This window comes from Daphnia magna, linkage group LG9 (genome assembly GCF_020631705.1).
Source record: "Daphnia magna isolate NIES linkage group LG9, ASM2063170v1.1, whole genome shotgun sequence".
Classification (NCBI taxonomy): Eukaryota; Metazoa; Arthropoda; class Branchiopoda; order Diplostraca; family Daphniidae; genus Daphnia; species Daphnia magna.
In genome coordinates, this window is record NC_059190.1 from 6,355,219 (window position 1) to 6,377,239 (window position 22,021).

The window sequence follows — 22,021 nt, forward strand, 5'->3', positions numbered from 1 at the left end:
GAAGTAAGCACTGAAGAAGAGGAAAGCCCGTCTCCATGCACCTTAGGAAAACCAAGCCGCCTACCTTAAGAACAATTCACATATTTCTGCTAGCAAATTCATTTTTGTTCTTGAAGTCATGAAGTCTACGTCAATTCCATATTCGACTCCATATTCGACTGTACTTGGAGGTATTCCTTTACTTATCCGGTCACTGTGTACCATCTGGCATTGTGGCTCCTTTCTCCAAGTTTGCCGTCTGCTATTCTCTCTCTTGCTAGCGGGTAGCTTGTTTTCTCTCTTCCACTCCCTAGTGGAGTTTTTTGGTGTGGATCTGGTGTGGTGTAAAACACTTATTTCAAACCCTTCATTTATGGTTCAAATTGGGTGTGCTTCACGCAACCGAGGAATTTCAAATGAAAAGCCTCGTTTAACGTATTTCTGAATTTGCGATGTGAAAGCTGCATTTGATACTCTTCGGATCCTCGTGTTACGAAACTATTTTGCCTCATTTTTATTTAGAGTAAAGGTAATTTTTGTAAACCAGATTCAAGAGCATTCCTAACGGGTGCAGGACACTCCTTAATGATATTTCCCCCACTAGTTGATGGCATTTTTCGGAGGGTGTCTGACACCAATATGAACTTTAGGTAGAACTAGATTTAAGCACCTTAAAAATTCATCTAGTTGGTGTTGGGGATTTATTCGGGGAATATTGATTTCATAATAGTGTCACACACTTACATTTTTTTGTGGTTTCTATGCCTTTTTAAGTGTGTGTGACACCAGTTTGAAACCGTGGGTAGGCTAGTTAACGAAACAGCATATTGGTTTACTTTTTCTGCGATAAGGACTTAGAAATATTCATCAAAGTGGTTGACATATAGCTTTTCAAATTACATCTATATGCATTTCATATTGGTTTGCCACACTCATATTTTTTATTTCAATTTGTTACCACAGTTTGTAAGGAACATATTGGTTTGACACTGCAATGTTTACTGCGTTTCAAACGCTCACTTTACAATATTGTAAAACACAAGTGGGAATGCAGACGACGACATATTTTGGTAGCCATGGATACCAGCAGTAAGAATGCTTTTGCTGTCGCTTATCAATCGTCTTTTGTTATTTGACTTTCCATACCTTTAGAATTCTCCAAGCTGCAAAAGAGCAGACGAACTTGGAAAAAAGACATATCGTGTGGTGATCGCATTTAGTGGTGAATAACACCGATGGTAAAACTAAGCTTATTAATTTAATATTTCCCGACTAATGTTTAATTATTCCTCGTGCATGTCAGTTGGGAATTCCTGTTGGCGAGTTTGTGTGAATTTGTTACTTCAAGCATTAGTTAACTATTTTAGTCTTTAATTTGTTTTGTCGTTGGTATACTAAGAAGATTCCAATGTTAGGTTTTTACATTGTGACAATTTTTATTTAACATTTCATGGTTATTAGACCTTCTGGACTGCATCAGTCAATCAATTACTTGTTTTGTGCCCTAATGTCATGCTTTTTCATTCAGCAGTACAATAGAAATAAAATACGTGGCAGTAAAAAGCACTTGTCTGTTTACTGAAAATGTCTAGCTTGTTTGCAATCGTGAAAGAGACGGACCAAGATTGTAACTGTGAAAACTGGTATGTTTGAAGGGTTCAAAACCAGTGCGATGCACCAAAAAAATGCAATAGGGTAACACTAGTGTGATCTACCAACAAATTGCATGAGATTAAAACTGGAGAAAATCACCAGTACATGTAAAGGGTTTGATACGGGCTTATGCACCCATTATACAAAAAATTCAGCTGGAGAAGTGCACCAGTTACATATTAGTGTATTACACCGGTTAATATAGTAGGGATAATCAGAGAAGTACACTGGGACAAATTTGAGCTTTATGCGGGTATATTTAACTAGAACAATACCGGTGCAAAATAACTATAACATTTGCGGGTAAAGCTTTATAACTTACACCGGTGTTAAACCCGCCCTATCACGCGAACAAGAGGTGTAACACCAGTGTGTTTAACCAGTGTCACACTTCACACGGGTGAAGCACACTGGTTCAACACGGGATCCGACCCGACAAAACTCCGCTAGGGCTATCAATGAACAGATGTCCAAGTGTCGGGAACCTGCAACCAAAAGTCGTAAACCCTGGAGTCCTTTTGGTAACTCGCCCAAAAGATTGTATAGACCAGTTTCGGATGCTGCGTTGCAAAATTTAAAAAAATCCAGGGGGGTTTCGATTGCAGGGGGAGATAGGAAAAAGGGGGTTTTTGATTTATTTACCCTAGTAATACTTTTTCAATTCAGGAAATGTTCTAGAATACTACACTTTAAGACATTCTGCGTCTTCTCCAGTCTTTATAAATAATTAATCATCCCTAGTTTATCCATTATCCCCATATCCACATTTGAATCACCCATGTTTACATATTTTCTTGACACTAGAAACGCAAAAAATTCTAAACAGCCTCCCTAGCCTTTTACTTGAATTAATTTTTATGGATAAACTAGGGATGATTAATTATTTATAAAGACTGGAGAAGACGCAGAATGTCTTAAAGTGTAGTATTCTAGAACATTTCCTGAATTGGAAAAGTATTACTACCTAGCCTTTTACTTGAATTAATTTTCATGGATAAACTAGGGATGATTATTTATTTATAAAGACTGGAGAAGACGCAGAATGTCTTAAAGTGAAGTATTCTAGAACATTTCCTGAAATGGAAAAGTATTACTAGGGTAAATAAATCAAAAGCCTCCTTTTTCCTATCTCCCCCTGCAATCGAAACCCCCTGGATTTGTTTAAATTTTGCAACGCAGCATCCGAAACTGTTCTATGCCGTCGCCTACTCTATTTATCGAGGTTCACCCCTTGAGAAAAAGCGGAAAAAGGAGTAGAAATTAATAATTGCACTTCCCGGTGGGAGCGCCTCTTGTGGGTGTGTTGTTTTACTCCACGCAGAAACTCATTTGTCAACAGATGGCAGTCCCACGGGGCGGAAAATCACTCATACGGCCCCGATCCAAAACCCTCGTTTTTTTTTTTTTTTGTATAGCATTCCCCGCAAAAGGGTACCTCTTTTTGAGAGGGAAAATAGCCATAGTGGAGGAACCAGGGGTCTATGACCAGAGTCATGGAACCCAGGTTGGTTCACGCTGAGGAATCCCTATACCACGTTTCGTTGGTCTTTGTGTCTAAAATTTCGACGGTTTTGGGACGGGACACAATGGTGGAAACTCGAATCAGAGTCATCTATTGCGAGAAACTGAGTTCTTCAACGGCCATTGTCAGTGTTTCTTTTCGAACTTCAATTTTTCAGGTGTCGTCTGCTCCTTTCGTTTCCTTTATCACTGTTGTGATTGGCTGTTGAAGTTTTCAAACCTGTTTCCTGATTGATGCATTCATCACACACCCGCTGGAGGCTCTGACTGCTATTTCCGAAATTGGACACAACGACAGACGATTTTCCACATGTAGTGATCTCGTGAACCAACCAGGTTTCCATGACTGTGCTATGACTGTGACAAAGCGCCATTATTTGGAAGCATTATTTTGTTATGTAGCTATATGGCAACTCTTTAGTCACTAGATAGCAAATATAGCAGACAACGTAAAGACGTGAAAATGGCGCGAGGAAAAATCTAGAATTGGACGTTTTCTGTCTTTTGAGGAAGAATGGATGAAATCTGGCGTCTCATGTGGTCAATATCCTTAAACAACTAAGATATAACAAGCTAGGGATCAACCACGAGCCAATCGGAGCTTTTTTTGCCCAAGTGGGTTCACATTTCAGGGCATCGGGGTGGGGCTTTCAGGGCTCAATCGGTGTACGTAATCAGCGATGCAACCCCGATTACAACCAATCGATTTAAGGTAAAACCTAATAGATCGAGTATTTCAACCCGATTGCCCTGATTATATCTTATTCTGCCCGCCTACCCCGATTTTTTAACAATAAATGTGGCTTGACTTTATTTTATAAATAAAATAAAATGAAATCATTTTTAATCAATCAATCTTTAATTTGATTCCATTTTCTCTTGGTTTATCCGGTGTGTAATAGGAGGAAAAGCTAGAAATCGCATAAAAATGGAGAAATCACGGAAAAATAGGGAAATCGCAGAAATTTAGGGAAAAGTACGGGAATTGCGGAAATTTACGGTATCTTGGGGAAAACTAGGAATCACGGAAATTTACGGAATTTACGGAAATCACGGAAATAGAAAAAAAAGTAAATACGGAAAAATTTCTCGAGATTCATCCTGGAAAAGAGTCGGCGACCCCTCGCGTAACACAAGCAAAACCCGCTAAATATCTATCAATGGTCGATAGACATCAAACAAGCGATGGGTAAGTCCTATTATTAGAGGAGAGTGAGGCCAATTGAAACGTTTTGCGTATTTTGGGTACCAAGCGGAGGTCTGATTGCACTAACAAGAAAAACAGAATTTTTGAATACTAGCACCAAGCGGATGTCTAGAGAGATAGTGTTGTAGTGCATAAGATCTTCGCATGGTGCAGCACTTTCGGAAGGACCGAGCCCGAAAAAGCCTTAAAAATCGGGTCCGCGAAAGTGACGTGGGGCGTGGCTTATTTACAGGCCTTTTACATGGAGTTCTCAAACCATGTAATGATGACTCTGGAAGGGTGCTAAAAACAGGGGTGTTTCATTTGCCCCTCTCGTGCGTTTTCGCTAAATTAATTATTTTATGTTATTTAAAAGCATTTATTTAAAAACAAATACAATGAACTTGTAGAGAAATGAACACAGATTCATTTAGTACTATTTAAAACAATTGTTTTTAATCTTTAGCGGGTTAAATTGAAAAAATAAAACGACAAAAATAATCAAGCGGAAGTCAAAATTTAATTTTATTAAGATAACTAAGAAACTTTGAGAGCTACTAATTTAAAATTTTTCTAAAAATCAACAGCCCCTATTCTTATTACCCCAAATTTTTTCAAATCTCTACCTCTCATACGTCGAGAGCCAGATCTGTTGTTTCAATTGCCCCGCGTTTCAATTGGCCCCACTCTCCCCTACTTATACAATTTACCGCGATTCACAAAACTGAATTGAACCGTCTCTGATAAACCAGGTTTACGTAGACAAGACGGTGATCCAGCATCATTGAACATGTCAATTTAAAAAATAAATACTCCTATTTTCGTTATTTTCGCTTGAGTTTAGTGTAATGTCTAAATTGTCTAATGTGTGATATCTATTTACGAGAATGCTAATTGTCGTTTGAAGCGGTTTAATAACCAAGCCCTCAACGCGTTGGAAGTTCCATTTTGGATCCGACATCCAAAAAACCAATAGTGAGACATGAAATTATTGATATGAGTGGCTTCACTTGATTTGATCAAACTGTTCAACCTAAGCAGGTTTTCGATTGATGTACCGCAAACAGTTTTTGTTTCTTTTCGTTTGTTTGTTTTTTATTCGTTTGTTTGTTGTTTTTTTTAGTTTTTTTTTTTTTAGTTTTTATTCTAATTTATTCTGATTATTTCTTTTATTTATTTGTTAGTATTATGTTTTCTTTCATGGGCTACATTTGAATGGTGATAGATATTCATAAACAACATTATGGTGGCTATTCGCCTAGTTGCTGTTGCGTCGAGAAAGCTAGCCGTAGCCGGGCTCGGCCCCGCGTCAAAGCTTTTTGGCCGATCGCTTAGGTCGTTTTGGGTTTCGGTGTGGTTCTTTCCCCACCCTTGGGCATTTGAGTCGGCTTCCGGTCCGGGTCGGTCAAACCGGTGCAAGGGAAAAAAGCCAATCGGTTCCAAAAACTGGTTACTATTTTCAAATTACACCACTTTTTGACCCGACTTTTACCCCGATTCTTACACCGAAATTTGATTAAGGTTCAAATTTAGTGTAATTCATCGCATTTTACTTTTTTTTATTGGCGCCACTTATCCGCCATTTTCAAACATGGTTGAGGGTCTATCAATTTCACCGGGAATTTTGAACCGAACCGAACCGCTTGAAAAGAACCTACCGGTAGTAGCCGATCAGCCATTTTTCGGGTAGCTCGGTGTGGCTTTTCGGGTTTCAGGTAATCGAACCGTAATCGTCGCCTCAATGACAGATTGTATTGGCAAATTGAAGTATAACAGTTTAACAAACTAAGCTTTTTAGATTGTTTTGTTTGTTTGTTTTTGTTTTTCCTTTCTTTTTGTTCTGTTTTAATATTATTTTTTATTTTTTGCTTTTTTTTAAATTATCAATTTGGATATGACAAACGAAGACAATATAAGTACTATACTACCTTCATGATTCCGCATACTCAGTTGCCACCATAGTCCTGCATTCCAAAAGAAACAGCAACTTTTCGTATCAACGCTGACAGATTTTCTACCGCAAAGGTTTTTTCCTTTACCAGAGGCTGCATTTTATCGCATTCCTATAACGTCGCACCGCACAAGAAGTTGTTTTTTTTTGTTTTTGTTTGTTTTTTGTTTGTTTAATTTATTTTTTTTTGTTTTTGTTTTGTTTTTTTGTTTTCTTTTATGTTATTAATTTGTTACTTATTATTTCTTTTCTTTTATATTTTTTGCTTTTGTGCTTATTACTTTCAGCGGCAGTGGTTAGATGGCGTGATTATCCAGTATGTTTTTTAACCTGTTCGGCTTCCTTCTAGCTTTGGCCACTAGGGGGCCGACAGACTTGGCATGGCGATTGCAGGAGCAAAGTTTTGCCGAAGTGGCGTTAGAAGCAGAAGTAAGTGCATGTTGGTCAGCATATTAAAGCTAGTTTGGTGTGTGCGTGAAACTTGTGTTGAATTTTGAATGTTTTATCTGCAATGTCAATTTGGAACTTGATTGGATAAGCCGGATACGAGCATTGTGAAAAAAATGAGTTGGGGAATCGAACTTTGGGTAAGTTCTTTCCTATTTTTCAACAAGAATCGTAAAGCGTAACACACCCCTGTTCACAGTAGCCTTGTGTTAACGAGACGACCCATCCCTAGCTTGCAGCGTTTGAATTCTACCATTTCTAGGTTTTAAAACAAAAACTACGATTATTCAGATTTATCATTATTGTATTTTCTCCCTTTTTTATTGTTATCACCACGACCAGTGTGAATATCGTTTATCAAAGCTTTTAAAGGAGAGTTTGGTTGTACACCCACTCAGTTGGGTTCTTGTAAATCTGTCAGACTATGGCGTAATCAAACTCCATAACTAAGGCTCACTGTCATTTGGCTGCAAAGTTTTCCTTCTTACCCAATGCTTTTGCATTTTAGACTTCCGAGGGCGCCGGAAATCTAAAAGTTATATCATCAGTAAGCATAGTTTGGGAATTCAATGCAACAAAATCTTTAGGTATTTTTATTTTTCAGGATCAACAATCAACCAAGTAGCTCATGAACAAGGAATGGATGTTCCATATTAAACCTTCAACAGGAAATTGCCTAGGTTCTTCATAGTCAGGCGACATATTCCAGCGTACTTGTAGCATTAAATTTCCTGTCGACTGATCTGAAGACTGTGTTAAAACTTCCCATTTCATCTTCTTTTCGACAGTTCGTCAGTAGATAGAAAAGGACTAGCTATATTTGCTCCTAGCTATAGCTGATAGCTATAAGCTATATTTGAGTCCTTGTATACGCAAATGAGAGACGGAGATAGTGGGGTCAGTAATGCACAAGATTCCATAATCGGCCAAAAGCTGCCACAAAATCTATTTAGACCGAGTCATCACTTACGTTCTAGCAAGCGTGACTCTTATAGTTTATTTAATACCAGAATATCACTGTGTATTATTGGGTTGATTCGAAAATGGCTTTATCGTCACCTTGAATGAGAACTGCGTCAAGGAGGAGACCGTGCTGGAATGCACCTTGTTGTTTGTTAGCCGATCTTATTTCCTTTCTTGCCAGTACCAGCTCTGGTTTTAAACTCACTCCAAAAGTATTTTGTTGTTATTCACCTTCCGAATCGCACGGATACCGGCGCTCGTCGTTGGCATTTGTTTGCCGGCCTACAACCAAGGTTTCTTAATCTTCTTCGGCGTCTCTTTTACATTTCTTTCACTTGGCTCGTTGTGTTCTAAATCTGTTCGAGGGGGGGCGGATGTTGCAGTAGCCAAAGATTGTGACGTCTTTAGTTTGAGTCATGTGATTCGAGAGCTGCCGAACGATCCTCCCGTGCGCTGAGGAAGAAAAGGATCCAATTTTATCTCTGGCAAAGTTTCCGTGACTTATTTTACATCTTCGTACAGCGGTCAGATCTGCGTTTGCCTTTCCCCCAAAAGTCGTTGAAGTTGATAGAACTTCTTCTCGCCCTCGTCTTTATCGCCGATGATAACGCCGTTTTGTGTTAAGCAGTTTTATCTCATACGTGTCACGTTTACTGTTGATTGGATCGGTGCACCGAGAGATAACGGCTTCATACGTGAATTTTCCCTTATGACCTTAATAGGACCAATACGACAACGTTGCTGCCCACACCCAAAAGGGCATCGACTTTTTGGAGCGATATGGGAACTTTATCCGGGACCGATGTGCAATCGAATCGGAGTACGCCGGAAAACTGAGGTGATTACTTTCAGAGTTTGAATAGCTTTTTGGTGCATTTTGGTTTAACGCTGATGTTTTATCCAGGCGGCTGGTGAAGTCGTATATGCCGAAGAAAAAGGAAGAAGAAGACTATCAGTAAGTAGGAATTTTTCTTTTTTAAACGAAACGTAATGTGCCTAGGGCGTGCCTCTAGCTGTTTTTGTTGCTTGTGACGCCTCCAGCAAAACGCTCGCGATATTCCAGATCATTCGAATTGGTTCCCGAGAAGGAAAGGCCTACAATCTGTTATGTTGATACAATTTCCTTGTTTATAGTTGATGGTTTTCGCCATCCTCCGCACCCTGTTTCGGATGCTTTAGCCAATCTTTCACGACGAGCAATGCGAACATCGACATACGGTCGACGGTCGTGTTTGTGTTCTGTTGTCGTGTAATGTCTAGCGTACTTCCGCTAGGTTTGTTTCAGGATGACCAATCTTGTCGAATGTTGAGAGCTAAAGAACAGAAAGAAGAAAGATCCGCCTCGGAACATCAAAATGGTTTGACCCACTAAACTCGAATGGTTCGCCCGTTATTTTATTTTTTTATTTTGTATTTTTTATTTTTTTTTTGAGAGGGCAAGCTTGCTGACCTTGTCACTTTTGCCCAATCTCTGAAATGGGGCTAGCGGATCTAGCGAATTCTTCACCTGGCATATAAAGCTGTGGCCGCCATGAGCCCTCCCACCCTTGCCACAACTATCGATTATTTATTTATGTTTGTTTTTTTTTCTTCTTCTCCTTCCTTTTTCTTTTTCGTTAACGGGGGTGTAACTAGCAATGACGCTGACTCATCGTGGGATGACGTCACCCCTCTGAGGAGCCTACCCCACATGTCCGATAGCGATCCAGCCAAACGTAGCTTCCCCCTTTCCACTAACCTTTAAGAGGTAAACACAGCAAAAATGGCATCATTCTTAGAAAAAACATGGCTCATGATTATAGTTGTTCGTTTGAATATCTTGATCGTGTAGCATTCCTTCCACCTCGGCTCATTACTCAAATACTTCTTCTCGGTGGGGGAAATGCGACTAGATAAGAAGACAAGAAAGACAAGTATCCAACGACAATTGATCATGTGCATGCCATATAACGGTTCAGTCGGCTCTCGACAAGATCAATGTTTGTTGTCGATCGAGATGAGTGGGGCTAAACTTGGTGGCCTGTTCCGGTCGCAACCCGAACGTTCTTCTTGTTTTGTTTTTTTGTTTTTTGTTTTTTGTTTTTTTAGCCTGAGATAGTGAGGCAACTGAAGTAAAGAAGCTCTACTCCACTAGCGTGGGTACGACCGATTTCGGTGAACGTTCAGCGAATCGTGCAATCCGAAACGGTAGAAAATGAAACGAACTATCTTCGCTTGGCCGACAGGTTTCGTCTGTTTTGCACCGCCGTTACGCTCCCTAACCATTGCCATCGACTACAGTAACATTTCAATAATACCTGTTAAATTTGTTTTGATTTGAAACATTTCCCAGTGGAACACGACCTGTTGTAACCGTAAATTGTATTATATCAATTTTTTCTTTTCTTTTCAGTTTTAAGTGCGCAACTCTTTGGAGGCCCTTGCTGTTTGGCAAATTGGTAAACAGCAAAGGAAAAGAAAACATGGCGATTTAACACACTTGGAAGTGCGAGCCTTTGTGGCTGTACATGTTTCGCCTCCTTTTGTTATTGGGCTTGGGTAGTGTTTGTTTTAAAATAGCAGTTGACTTTTCACTTGGGCTTTCAAATAGGTCGCCACTAGCTCAAAATGGACGACAGCCAACTGGAAGATAAATTTTTAGAATGCTAATAAGATTCACTTTAGTTTGCGATTTCTATTTTTTACTGCGCCGCATTAAGGGTTGATACTCTACGCGCAATCTTGTTAAGCAAAGACGAAACCTCTGATTTTCCGTCACTGTCTCGCAGTCGAATTACTCAGTCACGCACTGAAAGCGGGCTATGTCGTGCAGCTCAACGACCCCTCCATCTAGCGTTTCTCTCATAATAGCGTTTCTTCCCGTTGTACTGTTGAATCTGATTGGCAATTCGTGCCCTTTTTTTCTTTTCCCTTAAGCACCATCTCTGCCCTTAACGGAAGTTGTCACTGAAAATCTAATCATGCCCGCTAACATCCTAGGTCTTGACTCTCTCCTCTTCAGTTGTCTGGCAAGATAACGAGAATAAGGCATGGAAACCATTTGCTAGTGTGTCTTGTATTCAGACTGCCCATAGGTGACAAGTCCAAAGCCCAGATAATTAGCCTTGAACGACGGAAAGACGATAGCCTTTTAGCGTCAAGCTGATAGTCCATTTCTGGGGAATGCTTCAACAATATTTGGAGTTTTTTTATTGGGTTGAAAGAGAACAAAAAGAGATAGCTGTTTGGCCAGAGATATGGTCGTCTGACGCTGAATATAGCATCCTTTTTGTTTTGTTTTTTTTTTCTTCCCTTTTTAATGAACTCGGACGCGGGCGTGCGCTCGCAAGAAAAGCCTGGGAATGGGTTTGTTTCGTCTGCTTATCCCTCTCTCTCGTTTGCTTTCTTTCTTCTGTTGCGTCGTTTAAACAACTTTTTTTTTTTTTTTTTTTTGTTATTATTTATTTTCCTGCATCTTTCTCTTAACTATTGCACCGTATCCATAGTACTCTTAATAGGTTCCCATGCAGCGCACCGACATCCCGGGCGCCTGTGGTCAACCAACTGTGCGTTCGCCACAGCTCTCCACTGTTCTCTTGGCCGTGTTGAATTTAACGTGCGGTATGAGAGAGATCTAATTTTTGTTCTCTTTTTCATTGCAACAGATTTTCGTGCCAGAAAGCGTTTCGTGATGTTCTGACCGAGGTGAATGATCAAGCCGGACAACATGAAGTCGTCGCAGAGAACCTGACCTCGGCCGTCACCAAGGAGATCGTAGCGCTCGTTAAAGACTTGAAAGAGGAGCGCAAAAAGGTACTTGTCACACCTTTATCCCTTTGTAATCATCTCGTTAACACTTTTTTACAGCAGCCGCCCACCTGTTGAAGAGAAGTGTCTCTTAAATTCCTGGAGTTTAGACAGAAAAGGAGATATCAAATGAATTCCCTTTATTTTTTGATAGTCTAGTTTTTGGTTCGTAGAAAATGAAATGGCAACAACGGAATTCGTAGGTTTCTTCCCACCATAGTTGAGGCGTAGACCCACAGTTTGGGACAGTACACACATTGGGCTTCAAGGACGTGTTGCCTTCGAAAGTTGAGATAATCATCGGGCGGTTTAAAGGCATTGTCTTGCTTTGAATGGTTATCCAACCTCAGTACGGGCGTGCACGTCCCATTCAATCTAGTTTTCTCCGCCGTTGTAGCCGTAGTTCTCTGGCTCCAGATGTAGCGTAAAACAAAGAAAATAAATTAGCATCCAACAGATTAAATTATGGATCCATGGCTTCAGCAAGTTGCAAAACAAAACGAATCTGAAAAACATCAGACGTACTATATAGTAGCTTGCGGGCGTGTCACACTTTCAAAAAAAGTCGGGTTTTCAACCTTGGCATCTCCCAGTTACTTTCCATCCCTTTGGAGTTTGGACCAAGCTCTTGTTCTGCTTTCTCCCAATAGTCGCTGGGTGGGCTCGGCCCCATTTATAGTATAATATAACGTGACGTAGAGGGTGTTTGACGTTTCTTATATTTACAGGCTCTACAGGAAGGCGCTAAATTACAGTCGTCGTTGAACCAGCAACTGTCGGCGCTGGATCGAGCTCAAAAGAATTATGAAAAGGCTTTCCGAGAAGCAGAGCGGGCCGAAGATGCGTACCGTAAAGCTGATGCCGATCTGAACCTCTCGCGAGCCGACGTCGAGAAGCAGCGTATTAACTCGTCCATCAAAAGCCATCAGTGCGATGACAACAAAAATGAGTACGCCAAGCAACTCCAGAAAGCCAACGAGATTCAGACGTGTCATTACCAGGTGCGTGGGAAACGGGTGTTTTTTTTTTTGTTTTTTTTTTCTTTTTCCCTTTTTTTTTTTTTTGTTTTTGTTTTTTTATTTATTTCTACCGATAACCAAAATGAGAAACGTCGTACCGTTTTCGGCAAGTTTGTTCAGATTATCGCCAATAAGGTTTCTGTACCTCTCTCTCTCTCTCTCTCTGTCCCAACCTAGTTCCACATGGCAATATCGTTGTGATGCAATCATTATTTATCTCAATGCAACATTGCCTTATTTTGGCTGGGAAAAAAGTGAACCAACAGATGTTGCATTATTATCAGTGCAGCTTGCATAGTGGTGAAAATTCCAATGATGACTTTTGATGTGTTTTCCCTACTGCTTTTCTAATTTATTGTTTTTAATCATCTGGAATGATGGCGTGCTTTTGTTCCAACTAGACGTCCCTTCCAGGTGTCTTTCACGCTCTACAAGAATTGGACGACAAAAGAATCAAACAAATTGAAAATTTCATACGAAAGGGTGTGGACATAGAACGCAGCGTCTTTCCTATTATAAACAAATGTTTGGACGGAATTATTCGAGCAGCCGACAGTGTCGACCCAGAAAAGGTAACTTTATTATTATTTGACACGTTCATTCATTTTGAAGTGGAATAGAACGTCTTTTGTTTTTCCTTCATTTTTTTTTTTTTGTTTTTATTTGTTCTTATTTGTTCTAAGGACTCGCGGTTGGTTATTGAACGGTACAAGTCTGGTTTTTCGCCACCGGAAGATGTGCCGTTTGAAGACCTAAGTAATATGCGGAGTGGCAGCGTTGGCTCCGACTCGTCCAGCAATGGTGGCGGTAGCGGCGCCATCCCGTCCACCATCAGCCTGACCTCGAGTGGTATCCTCAAGTCCGAATCGAAAGTTGGCACGTTGACAGCCATGAAACTCAAAAAGCGAGCTGGCATCTTTAGCATCTTCAACGCTGGAAAGGTAACGTTTCGAATACACAAAAACATCTTCCCTAAAGAAACAGGAGAGAATGGCGTGACTAACAGAGGATTCGTTGACCAACATGTCGTGAAAAATGCCTATTATTTTCAACCAATCCATTTTCATTTTCAGTTCATTTTTTGAATTGTTGTTTTTCCTTTTCTTACTTATTCCATCTCACCCGTATTTGTTATAATTTCTTTTCTCGTTCTGCAAATGCGGATGCCGAGTGTGGAGACGTTACCATACGTAGTATTGTAGCACGCCACACGTTCAAGTGCACTAATCCATTATCGTAAGTATTGATTCCAAAATTTTTTTTTTACGTTTTGCCTCCCCGCAGCTTGCGCTTCCGTTCCCATTTCTCCGCTTTGATTAATTGATTCAATCGAAGAGGAAAACAAAAACGTTGCCGTCAGCATGCACTCATCCTCGTCCATTTTCCCAGCACGTTTTCCTTCATCCACCATCCGCTTTTGTCGCCAATGTCTTTGAATTAATGAGTCTTGCAAGATTTTCATCTTGCACAAACTGCTGAGTGTAAAATAGGATGGCACGCTCCGTCAGCGCTTGGCTGCTTCAAATGAATTGCGATTGTTTGTTGACACATTTTTTAAAATTTTTTTATTTGTGTTTACTTTCTGCTTTCCAGTCGTCTCTGATTGCTCTCGTCGAACCAAAGGAGGACTTTAGCGATTTAGCGCCAAACCAACGACGAAAGAAGCTGCAGCAGCGGCTGGATGAGATAAACACACGGCTGTTGCAGGAGACGGCGACGCGAGACGGACTCATGAAAATGAAGGGCGTCTACGAGCAAAATCGTGCCTTAGGCGACCCGCTTTCCATCGAGGGCCAGCTGACAGAAAGTGGACAAAGGTATCTCAAGCCGAACGATTTATTTGATTGTCAGTTGGCGCTCGTAACTCAGGAGACCTGCGAGCCTCGTCTCCATTTCGATTTGGGCTTTCGTGAAAAGTAGTATGAAGCCTCTGGTAGTCTGGTGGTTATTTCATGCTAAAAATAAAGAATGAAATTTCGTGAAGGGCCAGCATATCGCGATATGGTTGGACTTGTGGCCGAAATCAGATTGCGATTACAATTTCCAATGGACTTGCTAGGAAAACGGCAAATTTCACGTTTCTTCATTCTTTATCTTGTACCACCCTGAGGCAAGCGCCATGGCCCGCTATCTTGAAAATCAAATATGGATCGCCCGTTGTCTTTTCGTTCGAAAATGAATGACCTAACGACGAAACCATTGTCATTGCTGGCTTGACTGACAACTATTAAGCGAGGGCTTTGCATCGTTTATCCTTCTTGTTCATCTTCTTAGACTTTGAGCTGAACTTTTTTCGAAGGGGATTTTGCCAGTTTGTCATTGTCTTGAGCAGAAGCAATTTTTAAGTAGATTATTGTTTATTGATTTTCTGTTGTCGGTTTTCTTTTCACCCAGGTTGGATAAACTACGGTTAGAGCTTCACAAGTTCCAAGGCTATCTGGATGAAGCCGAAGGTCGAGTGTCGTCGCAAACGCTAAACGCGCCTGGTGTCCGAACGTCTTCGGCTATGGGCATGAACGGCAGTAGTGGAGGACTAGGGCTGAGGAAACTGGTTGGATCTAAAGGATCGAACAACGCCCTGACTCGGCACGGCGGCTCCGACGAATCGCTTAGCCGGAGCGCGTCCGATTCGAGCGTTTCCAATCCTAACAATAAACCCTCTCTACCTGGAACGCCCCAACCTACTCACGGGTAAACATTTACAGAATTAACATTGTTTAAGGAGGAAGCTGTTGGAAGAAACTATACATTCCCTTTTCTCGTAGGTCTTCTCATAGTCCTGAAAGCGGAGTGGGCTCGCACGCGTCGCACACAAGTTTCCCCGATTCGGAGGTAGAGCGGCTTTACGCAAACGCTGAGGCGGAGATTGACGCCGAAGAGGACGACACGTTGAACGAGAACGAGAACGAGGTGTATGAAAGCGAATTACTGCCAGTTTTGGGTACCTGCCGAGCACTTTATGCGTTTGAAGGTTAGTCGCCATTTCTATCATTCGGAAACAATCGACTACTCTGCGGCATTTCCATTCTCAATGTCAAACCCTTCCTGTTTTGTTTTTCAATCATCATCCTTGTGCATGTTTGCTTTCGGGATAGCATTGGTGATGGGCTTATCTGATGATCAAACTGTATACTATTTGAACCGCAATGGTGATGATGTTACAAACATCTCATGTCACTCTGAAATTGGCCTTCACGCCACTGCTTCCATCACGGAACAGAATCTGCTGCGCAAATGACGTTATGAAACTTAAATGTTGTTTTTTTTTCTTTTTTTTCTGTTTTTTATTATTGGTAGCCCAAAGCGAAGGTTCTATCCCTTTACACGAAGGCGAAGAACTGTTTGTCATTGAAGTCGACCAGGGAGACGGTTGGACACGAGTGCGACGGAATTCCAGCTTCGAGGAAGGCTTCGTTCCCACTTCCTACATCCAGTGTACACTGTATAATACTTGCTAGTTCACCCACAACACTTGCCCCATCAGCGTCTCCTACTATTTATTGGCTATTAAAAAAGCAAAAGAGAGAAAAAAAACAAAAAAAAGGGTCCTGTTGTATCGAATCGATTGGAAGGCAATCTGTGAAGTCTGATCATTCCGTCAGTGCGTGGCGGTCATTGGTTACAAATCACCAATGGTTTTTAAAATCGGAATTACAAAATTTTTCATGGCCTTCTTACTTTACTGAAATTCCACAAATAATGTGTAACCTTCTCGCTTTTCATTGGGGTTATTTAATATCTGTAATATTTTTTTTTTTTTTTACCACGAAATTCATAGTTTGGGGATTTTTCTTTTTCTCATTTTCATTTTCATTCAGTAAAGACAAGTTATAGTCGTTTTTGGCGTGCAATCGCTTCTTTTTCCTTTTTATTTTTGTATCGCTGTGTTTTGTCCGTTCGCTCTCGTCGCCCAAAATTCGGTCATTGCTTAATGCGAACAATTGACTTTGACCCGTTACATTATAATTCTGATTTTTTTTTTCTTACCATGAAAACAATTCTTTTCTAAGGGTTTGTGCGCTGCCTTTTCGTGTGTTGACATTTTGCTGCCTTTCAATTTACACCTTTTTTTCCCCCCTGTTTTATAGTCCCAAATATTCTTTCGAGTTTAGAAAAACGAGTGACGTCGCGATTCGTGTACAGTGTACTGTTTGTGGGCCGCTGAGACTTGGGTGTAACAGGCCGTTGAGTAAACAAAATATGTCCGTTACAGGACAGCCTCATTTGTCGACGAAGAGGGTTTTTTTTATTCGATGGAAAAATAACAATTCCTTTTGGCGACAAGAGAAATGGTGAAGAAATTCCACGCTGAATGCCAATGTCAGTGTATTATGCGTTCAGTGAAAATTGACAGTGATTCGTGCACTGCTTTGTGTTTGTGTAAGTACTCTTCAGTTTTTAATGCCTCGTTTTTGGGGGGGTTTTGTTTGTTTTTTTGTTTTTTTTTTTATCTCCTGTTCTTCTTTTTCTATTTTCTTGTATTTTTTTTTTTTCCTGATTGGCATCCACGGAAGGTCTACGTTTTGTCTTGTAATTCGTATATGCTCAATGCGACGCAGTAAGTCTCAGTCGGGAATAAACGTGTCGGCTTCCCTCTAATGATGGGTACTGGAACTGCATGGGAAAAACAAAATTATTTGTATGGTGAGAAATCATTAATTTTTGTTCTTTAGTTTAGACGTAATATTGTTCTCTCAGCTAGCCCACTAGGGTTTTCCTCGACAAGCGTTGCAATTTTCCAAATGTTCAGGATGAAAGATGGCATTTTGACACTGAACTCTCGACCTTGAGTTAAAAACGAAAAAAAAAAAGATTAATATCTTTAATTACCAGCGTTGAACTTGTGACTTGTCGATGCAAGATAAGGTCTCCAAATCAAAGGCCAAATGTTCCTCGCAAATGAGTGGTCGTGGAATGGTCGTCTCGCAGAAGAAAAACCTACGGCAGTCGTTGGGATGAGGGAGTAGACGCTTCGTGATGTCCAGTGATGACGAGAAAGGTTCCTCATCCCGACAGGGGCAAACCACCGGTGATGCTACAAGCCAGAAATATAAAGCGCATAATTCAAATTTGCCTCTAAATTTTAAGGTGGAAGGTTAATCAGCAGTTTCAGTAGCAGGGCCGATGGCGCCCAGCGTAGATTTCTACATTAATAGATTGTGTGTTGACGCAGAATTGTTCGGTTAACGTCCAGTATCGCGAAGCATCAAGTACGACTATGCATAGTTTAGTGCAAAGAAAGTATGGAGTTGGCTGACAGATTGCAATGCTTACGTTCAAGAATGCAGGAGGAAGTGTCGGCCAAATCAGCATAATCGCAAACACCTCTTGCGCGATCAAAAAGCAACATTTCTGGGCATGTGATTAACGTCTGGCGCCCATCTAGACACTAGATCGATAAAGGGTGCGTGTTTGATCGATAATGGTAGAAAATGATGGATATTGTCTTGGAATACTTGGTAATATTTATCGCACTGAGTAGGATCTTCGTGGGGGAAGAGTCCGGTCTTCTTGAGGCATTGGTTCTTTTTAATCGACTCCTCTATATTTTCAGAGTGAAATGCAATCGAATTTTACAACTCGGCAAACAATAAAGCAACCGAATTTGAACGATTATCTTACGAAGTATAGGTCGACCGCTACAGTCTGCCCCGTTTATCAGAATGCAATTCTGAATTGGAAAATGAAACACCGTACCATCCGGACAACTATTTCGAAGGAAATGAATCAATGGCTGAACTATTGACGACTGACCAAATGACTTACAGCTGTGGTATGGCCACACCTGTCAAGTTTACGAAAATGGTAATCAATTTTTAAGAATTAATTTCTCACTGCCAATGTCACTGCAATAATGTAGAACTCACCGTTGTCGCAGATGTAGTACTTATCACACTGTAAAATGATAACGATTAAAGGAATTGAAGAAACACGTTACAGATATGAATGCGGCATGAATATTTACCTGGTTTTGGTCAGCGATTTTGTATGGTCGCGGACTGACGTAAACAAGATTTCACAGGTATTAATACGACTTTGACAGGTAAATGGGGAAAAAAAAGGTACGTAATTCAAAAATATACCGTATGACGCATTCGACTAATCCTGGCACGAGCTTCCATAAATCTTGTGAAATTGCCGCGATTATTATAGGTTATATTCGGTGGCTAATTTTGAGAGCATTTCATACCTCGCTGAAGTTGAAACGATGAAACCATTGAGAGACATAGGACGGCCGCTACGAGTGACAACAGATGAAGCGTTCTCTGCATGTTGAGCTGATTTGGGTAGCTACCACTTTCTGACCAAGCAAGGGGATGAAATGGATTTGTGGAAACGTAGCATTTTCTCTTCACTTCATGAATCTGGAGGGCCTGGAATCTTTTTCGAGACTTGGCACCTAGTTGAAGAATAGCGCAAAATCTAAAATTTTGCCCTCGAGCCCATTTTAGCTGGTGGGATACTCGAGACAATGACAAAAACACGCACCCTACTAAAATATGAATTCCCGCAGGTAAAACAAGGTCGAAAAATAATCTCCTAGTCTCGTGTCTCTTCTGCCCATACGTCGAATCAGATGCATAGGTTCACATTAGCGATTACGCTTTAATTCACCCTCAAACTCCCCAAATGAAACACACAGCCTTGATTCGAAGGCCATACAATTCTTATTTAAAATGGAGTGAGATGAACAATGTTCATCATTCGTCAATTGCATCATTCGCCGAGAAGATGTGGTTCAAAACGCTCCTTGCCATTGCCACCTTCGTTAGTTGTATCGGTGTGTAAAACGAGACAACATTTGATCAATTTCACAAGGTGTTGGTAAAAGTTTTCATCTATTTATTTTTTAAATTATTTTTAGCTGCTGCTACGGTGAGGACTCCTCCATGCGAACGAAGTCATCGACCCTACATGCTGCCCGATACAGAATTCTGCGACAAATATTTCGTTTGCCAAGATGGAACGGTAAGAGTTTTCGGCGAAGGCAAATTGTAGCAAAAAAGCTGTTGCAATTTTAATTGGCATTCTTGTTACACATCTGTAATTAGGCAACCGAAGAATTTTGTGACGATGGGCTTGTGTTCGACGACGATAAGGAAAAATGTGAGCTACCCCATGCTGTCCAATGTGGCAGCAGGACAAAACAACGTAATCTTGTTTTATTGTCTAATTTTTTAGTTATTTAGTAGTGGTTTGCATAGAATTCTGGGGGTTTCAAAAACTAGAATTTCAATACTAGTTCTTTTTATTCTCTTCGCACTGTTTATAGAATTGCTTTGCTCTTGGTCTTCTTTTTTTTTAAATCTTTGATTGATCAATAAGGGGAAAACTTCGCGGGCCTTGACAGCATCGTACGCTGCTGCCATCTGATGGTCAGTAGTGAACCGTTAGAAGGAGCTTCAAGGTCGTTGTGCAATCATCGCATATGCATGCAGACACCACCTTTTTTGTGGCCCTTTTACTGCTATATCCTTTTTTCGTAACCTACATCTAGTTCAGCGAAATGTGCTGATTTTGATGAACTAGATAAAAGTAAAAAAAAAAAAAAAATTCAAGACTAGTTTCTAGAATTTTCGTAGACTAGTACAATAGTACATACCCTGGCGTTAGTCTTGTAACAATCAAAATAATAATTATAATTATATTTTTTTAAAATTAGAAAATCCTCGCTCAACTTTGAATTGTCCACGTCGTAACGGAATGTACCCAGTGCCCGGATCGTGCGACAAGGTAAATAGCTATTATGGGCCTTGTTTGAAATTTCGTTAGAAACAGTATCCGTTTCCATAGTGATTACATGTCATTATGTATACTGACTATATCGTTATTTTCAGTTCTATCACTGCACCGACGGGCAAGAATCTCTTATTGCGTGCCCACCTGGTGTTATTTTTGAGCCGTTAGTTGGAGCCTGCGTTCACGCTGACCAAACAAACAGGCCGAATTGCAGTGCCTCTCGTAAGTTGATGTCACATGAACGGGCGGAGGCATTTTTCTCGGTCCCACACGCACCTCGCAATTTAATACAATGGAATTAATTGAATTTACAGAGTTCCTAAATTTCGTGTGTCCCAGTATTGGAATTGGGGCGAATCCCACCGTCCTTCGTTTCGGTGATCACGATCGCCTCGCCCATCCAAGGTAATAAATTATCATAAGAAACAAACAATTGTTTGGTTTTTCTTTTGAAATTCCGTTTTGTTTTATCCATTAGTTCCTGCCGCCATTTCTACATGTGCCTGTTGACTGGAATGCCACGGTACGTGTTTCGCCATCACACACTTGGACGTTTCTACCTGAAAAATAAGTTTCCTCTAAAAATAGATTTTAATCTGTGCCTTTTCTGCTATAGCCTCGGAGGATGCACGTACGGATTGGTCTTTAATCCGGTGTCTGGTCGCTGTGATGAGCCTCAGAATGTCCGTGGCTGGTAAGTTTTATAGCAATCGTCGTCTAAATGGGGCCCCGCAATGGGACTGAACAAAGTACCAATGTCTCTTTTAAACTGACGTTTTGACACAGTGAAAAGTGGTATGGCGAAGGTGATCCGATTGAGGAGGATGGCGTTTCCGATGACTCCGTCTCGCCAGCTCTCTCGTCTAGGAAGATCAACAACTCAGCTGTCCGACCATCAGCTGGAACGGTGTCTGCCAAAGCCGAGTCCGAACAGACGGTGAAATCCAGCCCGCAACCATCGCGACGTTTGTCTAGGGGAGCCAATCTACTTGGCCTACTTTAGTAGCAGCGTTTAGTACACACCGTATCATTCCGCTCAATCCCTTGTGAGCATTGACTATAGCGTTTTTAATTCAGTCATTCCATTGTCTTGTCGCATTTTTCTTTTTTTTTGTGTGGCCATTTTCTGTATCATTTGATCCGTTTGGAGTAAAAATTCTATTCGACCAACTGACTGCCTTGCGATTGTTTCGTGGGGTTTTTTCTCTTCATAGAATGAACCAATATGAACTCGGTGTTTGAAAAGAAAAAGAAAGCTTTTCCAACAGAGGCGTGGCAATCGGTTACAAGTGGCCATCGGGAAGGCAAAGCAATTGCAGAAATTCAGCTCTAGGTGCGGTCATCGCGTATTTTCCAATGTAATTGACGTGCGTTACATATTGGCTCTCCGTCCTCCGGTGAATGAGAGACTCGCCGATTCACAAAATAAACCATAGCTGCTCTGTTTTAGAAATCATGAATTAAGGAATTCTTTGTGCATCGTTTCCCACGTTTTCCCCTCAGCGTATTGGCTTCCGACCGGTTTGACTACTTTCACTCAACGCAGAAGGTGACGCGCCAGTGTCTTCCAAATCTCTCGAAAATGTGAGACATTGCACTGAAATAAAAAAAATGTTCAATGAACACACCCGTGAAAGTGTCTACATGTTTTGCATTTGGCCAAAAAAGGCTTACAATTCTATTCATTGTCAAAATCGGACTGCTATTTACTCTACGAGTGTATGTTGTAACGTTCGTGGCCAAGTAAGCCTAAAGGGAAATATTTCATCTAGAAAC

The 22,021-nt window shown here is 40.8% G+C and overlaps 3 protein-coding genes and 1 long non-coding RNA gene across 5 annotated transcripts; 3 read left to right on the forward strand and 1 right to left on the reverse strand.

Annotated features, from left to right (window-relative positions):
- The first annotated feature begins 6,673 nt into the window (after positions 1–6,673).
- On the forward strand, positions 6,674–17,104 carry LOC116935034 (formin-binding protein 1-like). 2 transcript variants are annotated; one of them, XM_045179372.1, is made up of 11 exons: positions 6,674–6,877; positions 8,423–8,538; positions 8,605–8,655; positions 11,345–11,492; positions 12,215–12,487; positions 12,907–13,077; positions 13,189–13,446; positions 14,099–14,322; positions 14,900–15,196; positions 15,271–15,476; positions 15,803–17,104. In XM_045179372.1, the coding sequence occupies exons 1-11, from the start codon at positions 6,854–6,856 to the stop codon at positions 15,961–15,963; spliced, it is 1,929 nt and encodes a 642-aa protein (XP_045035307.1). In that variant the 5' UTR covers positions 6,674–6,853; the 3' UTR covers positions 15,964–17,104. The 2 variants fall into 2 exon arrangements, with proteins under 2 accessions (XP_045035307.1, XP_045035308.1); XM_045179373.1 differs by having other exon boundaries at positions 6,675–6,877; positions 14,129–14,322.
- On the forward strand, positions 6,909–8,416 carry LOC123476022. The gene is made up of 3 exons (XR_006651596.1): positions 6,909–6,999; positions 7,080–7,284; positions 7,342–8,416. It is a non-coding gene; the product is annotated as an uncharacterized LOC123476022 (long non-coding RNA).
- LOC116925136 (protein obstructor-E) lies at positions 16,814–18,830 on the reverse strand. Its single transcript, XM_032931766.2, has 10 exons — positions 18,696–18,830; positions 18,589–18,631; positions 18,471–18,504; positions 18,373–18,400; positions 18,272–18,290; positions 18,128–18,213; positions 17,962–18,047; positions 17,780–17,894; positions 17,336–17,540; positions 16,814–17,119 (listed from the first exon to the last, which is right to left on the reverse strand). The coding sequence occupies exons 1-10, from the start codon at positions 18,775–18,777 to the stop codon at positions 17,101–17,103; spliced, it is 717 nt and encodes a 238-aa protein (XP_032787657.2). The 5' UTR covers positions 18,778–18,830; the 3' UTR covers positions 16,814–17,100.
- LOC116925336 (protein obstructor-E) lies at positions 18,820–21,694 on the forward strand. The gene is made up of 10 exons (XM_032932009.2): positions 18,820–18,960; positions 19,020–19,286; positions 19,371–19,474; positions 19,558–19,657; positions 20,169–20,239; positions 20,344–20,467; positions 20,560–20,650; positions 20,724–20,768; positions 20,862–20,939; positions 21,032–21,694. The coding sequence occupies exons 2-10, from the start codon at positions 19,136–19,138 to the stop codon at positions 21,246–21,248; spliced, it is 981 nt and encodes a 326-aa protein (XP_032787900.2). The 5' UTR covers positions 18,820–18,960; positions 19,020–19,135; the 3' UTR covers positions 21,249–21,694.
- Positions 21,695–22,021: the final 327 nt, after the last annotated feature.

Coding starts and splice junctions, on each gene's coding strand:
- LOC116935034 (XM_045179372.1), top strand. CDS start 6,854: ATGAGTTGGGGAATCGAACTTTGG. Junction 11,493..12,214: donor TGAAAGAGGAGCGCAAAAAG/GTACTTGTCACA, acceptor TTATATTTACAG/GCTCTACAGGAAGGCGCTAA. Junction 14,323..14,899: donor CTGACAGAAAGTGGACAAAG/GTATCTCAAGCC, acceptor CTTTTCACCCAG/GTTGGATAAACTACGGTTAG.
- LOC116925136 (XM_032931766.2), bottom strand. CDS start 18,777: ATGCAGAGAACGCTTCATCTGTTGTCACTCGTAGCGGCCGTCCTATGT. Junction 18,505..18,588: donor TTAGTCGAATGCGTCATACG/GTATATTTTTGA, acceptor TGTTTACGTCAG/TCCGCGACCATACAAAATCG. Junction 18,401..18,470: donor AAATCGCTGACCAAAACCAG/GTAAATATTCAT, acceptor ATCATTTTACAG/TGTGATAAGTACTACATCTG.
- LOC116925336 (XM_032932009.2), top strand. CDS start 19,136: ATGAAACACACAGCCTTGATTCGAAGGCCATACAATTCTTATTTAAAA. Junction 19,475..19,557: donor TCGTTTGCCAAGATGGAACG/GTAAGAGTTTTC, acceptor ATCTGTAATTAG/GCAACCGAAGAATTTTGTGA. Junction 20,769..20,861: donor CTGTTGACTGGAATGCCACG/GTACGTGTTTCG, acceptor TTTCTGCTATAG/CCTCGGAGGATGCACGTACG.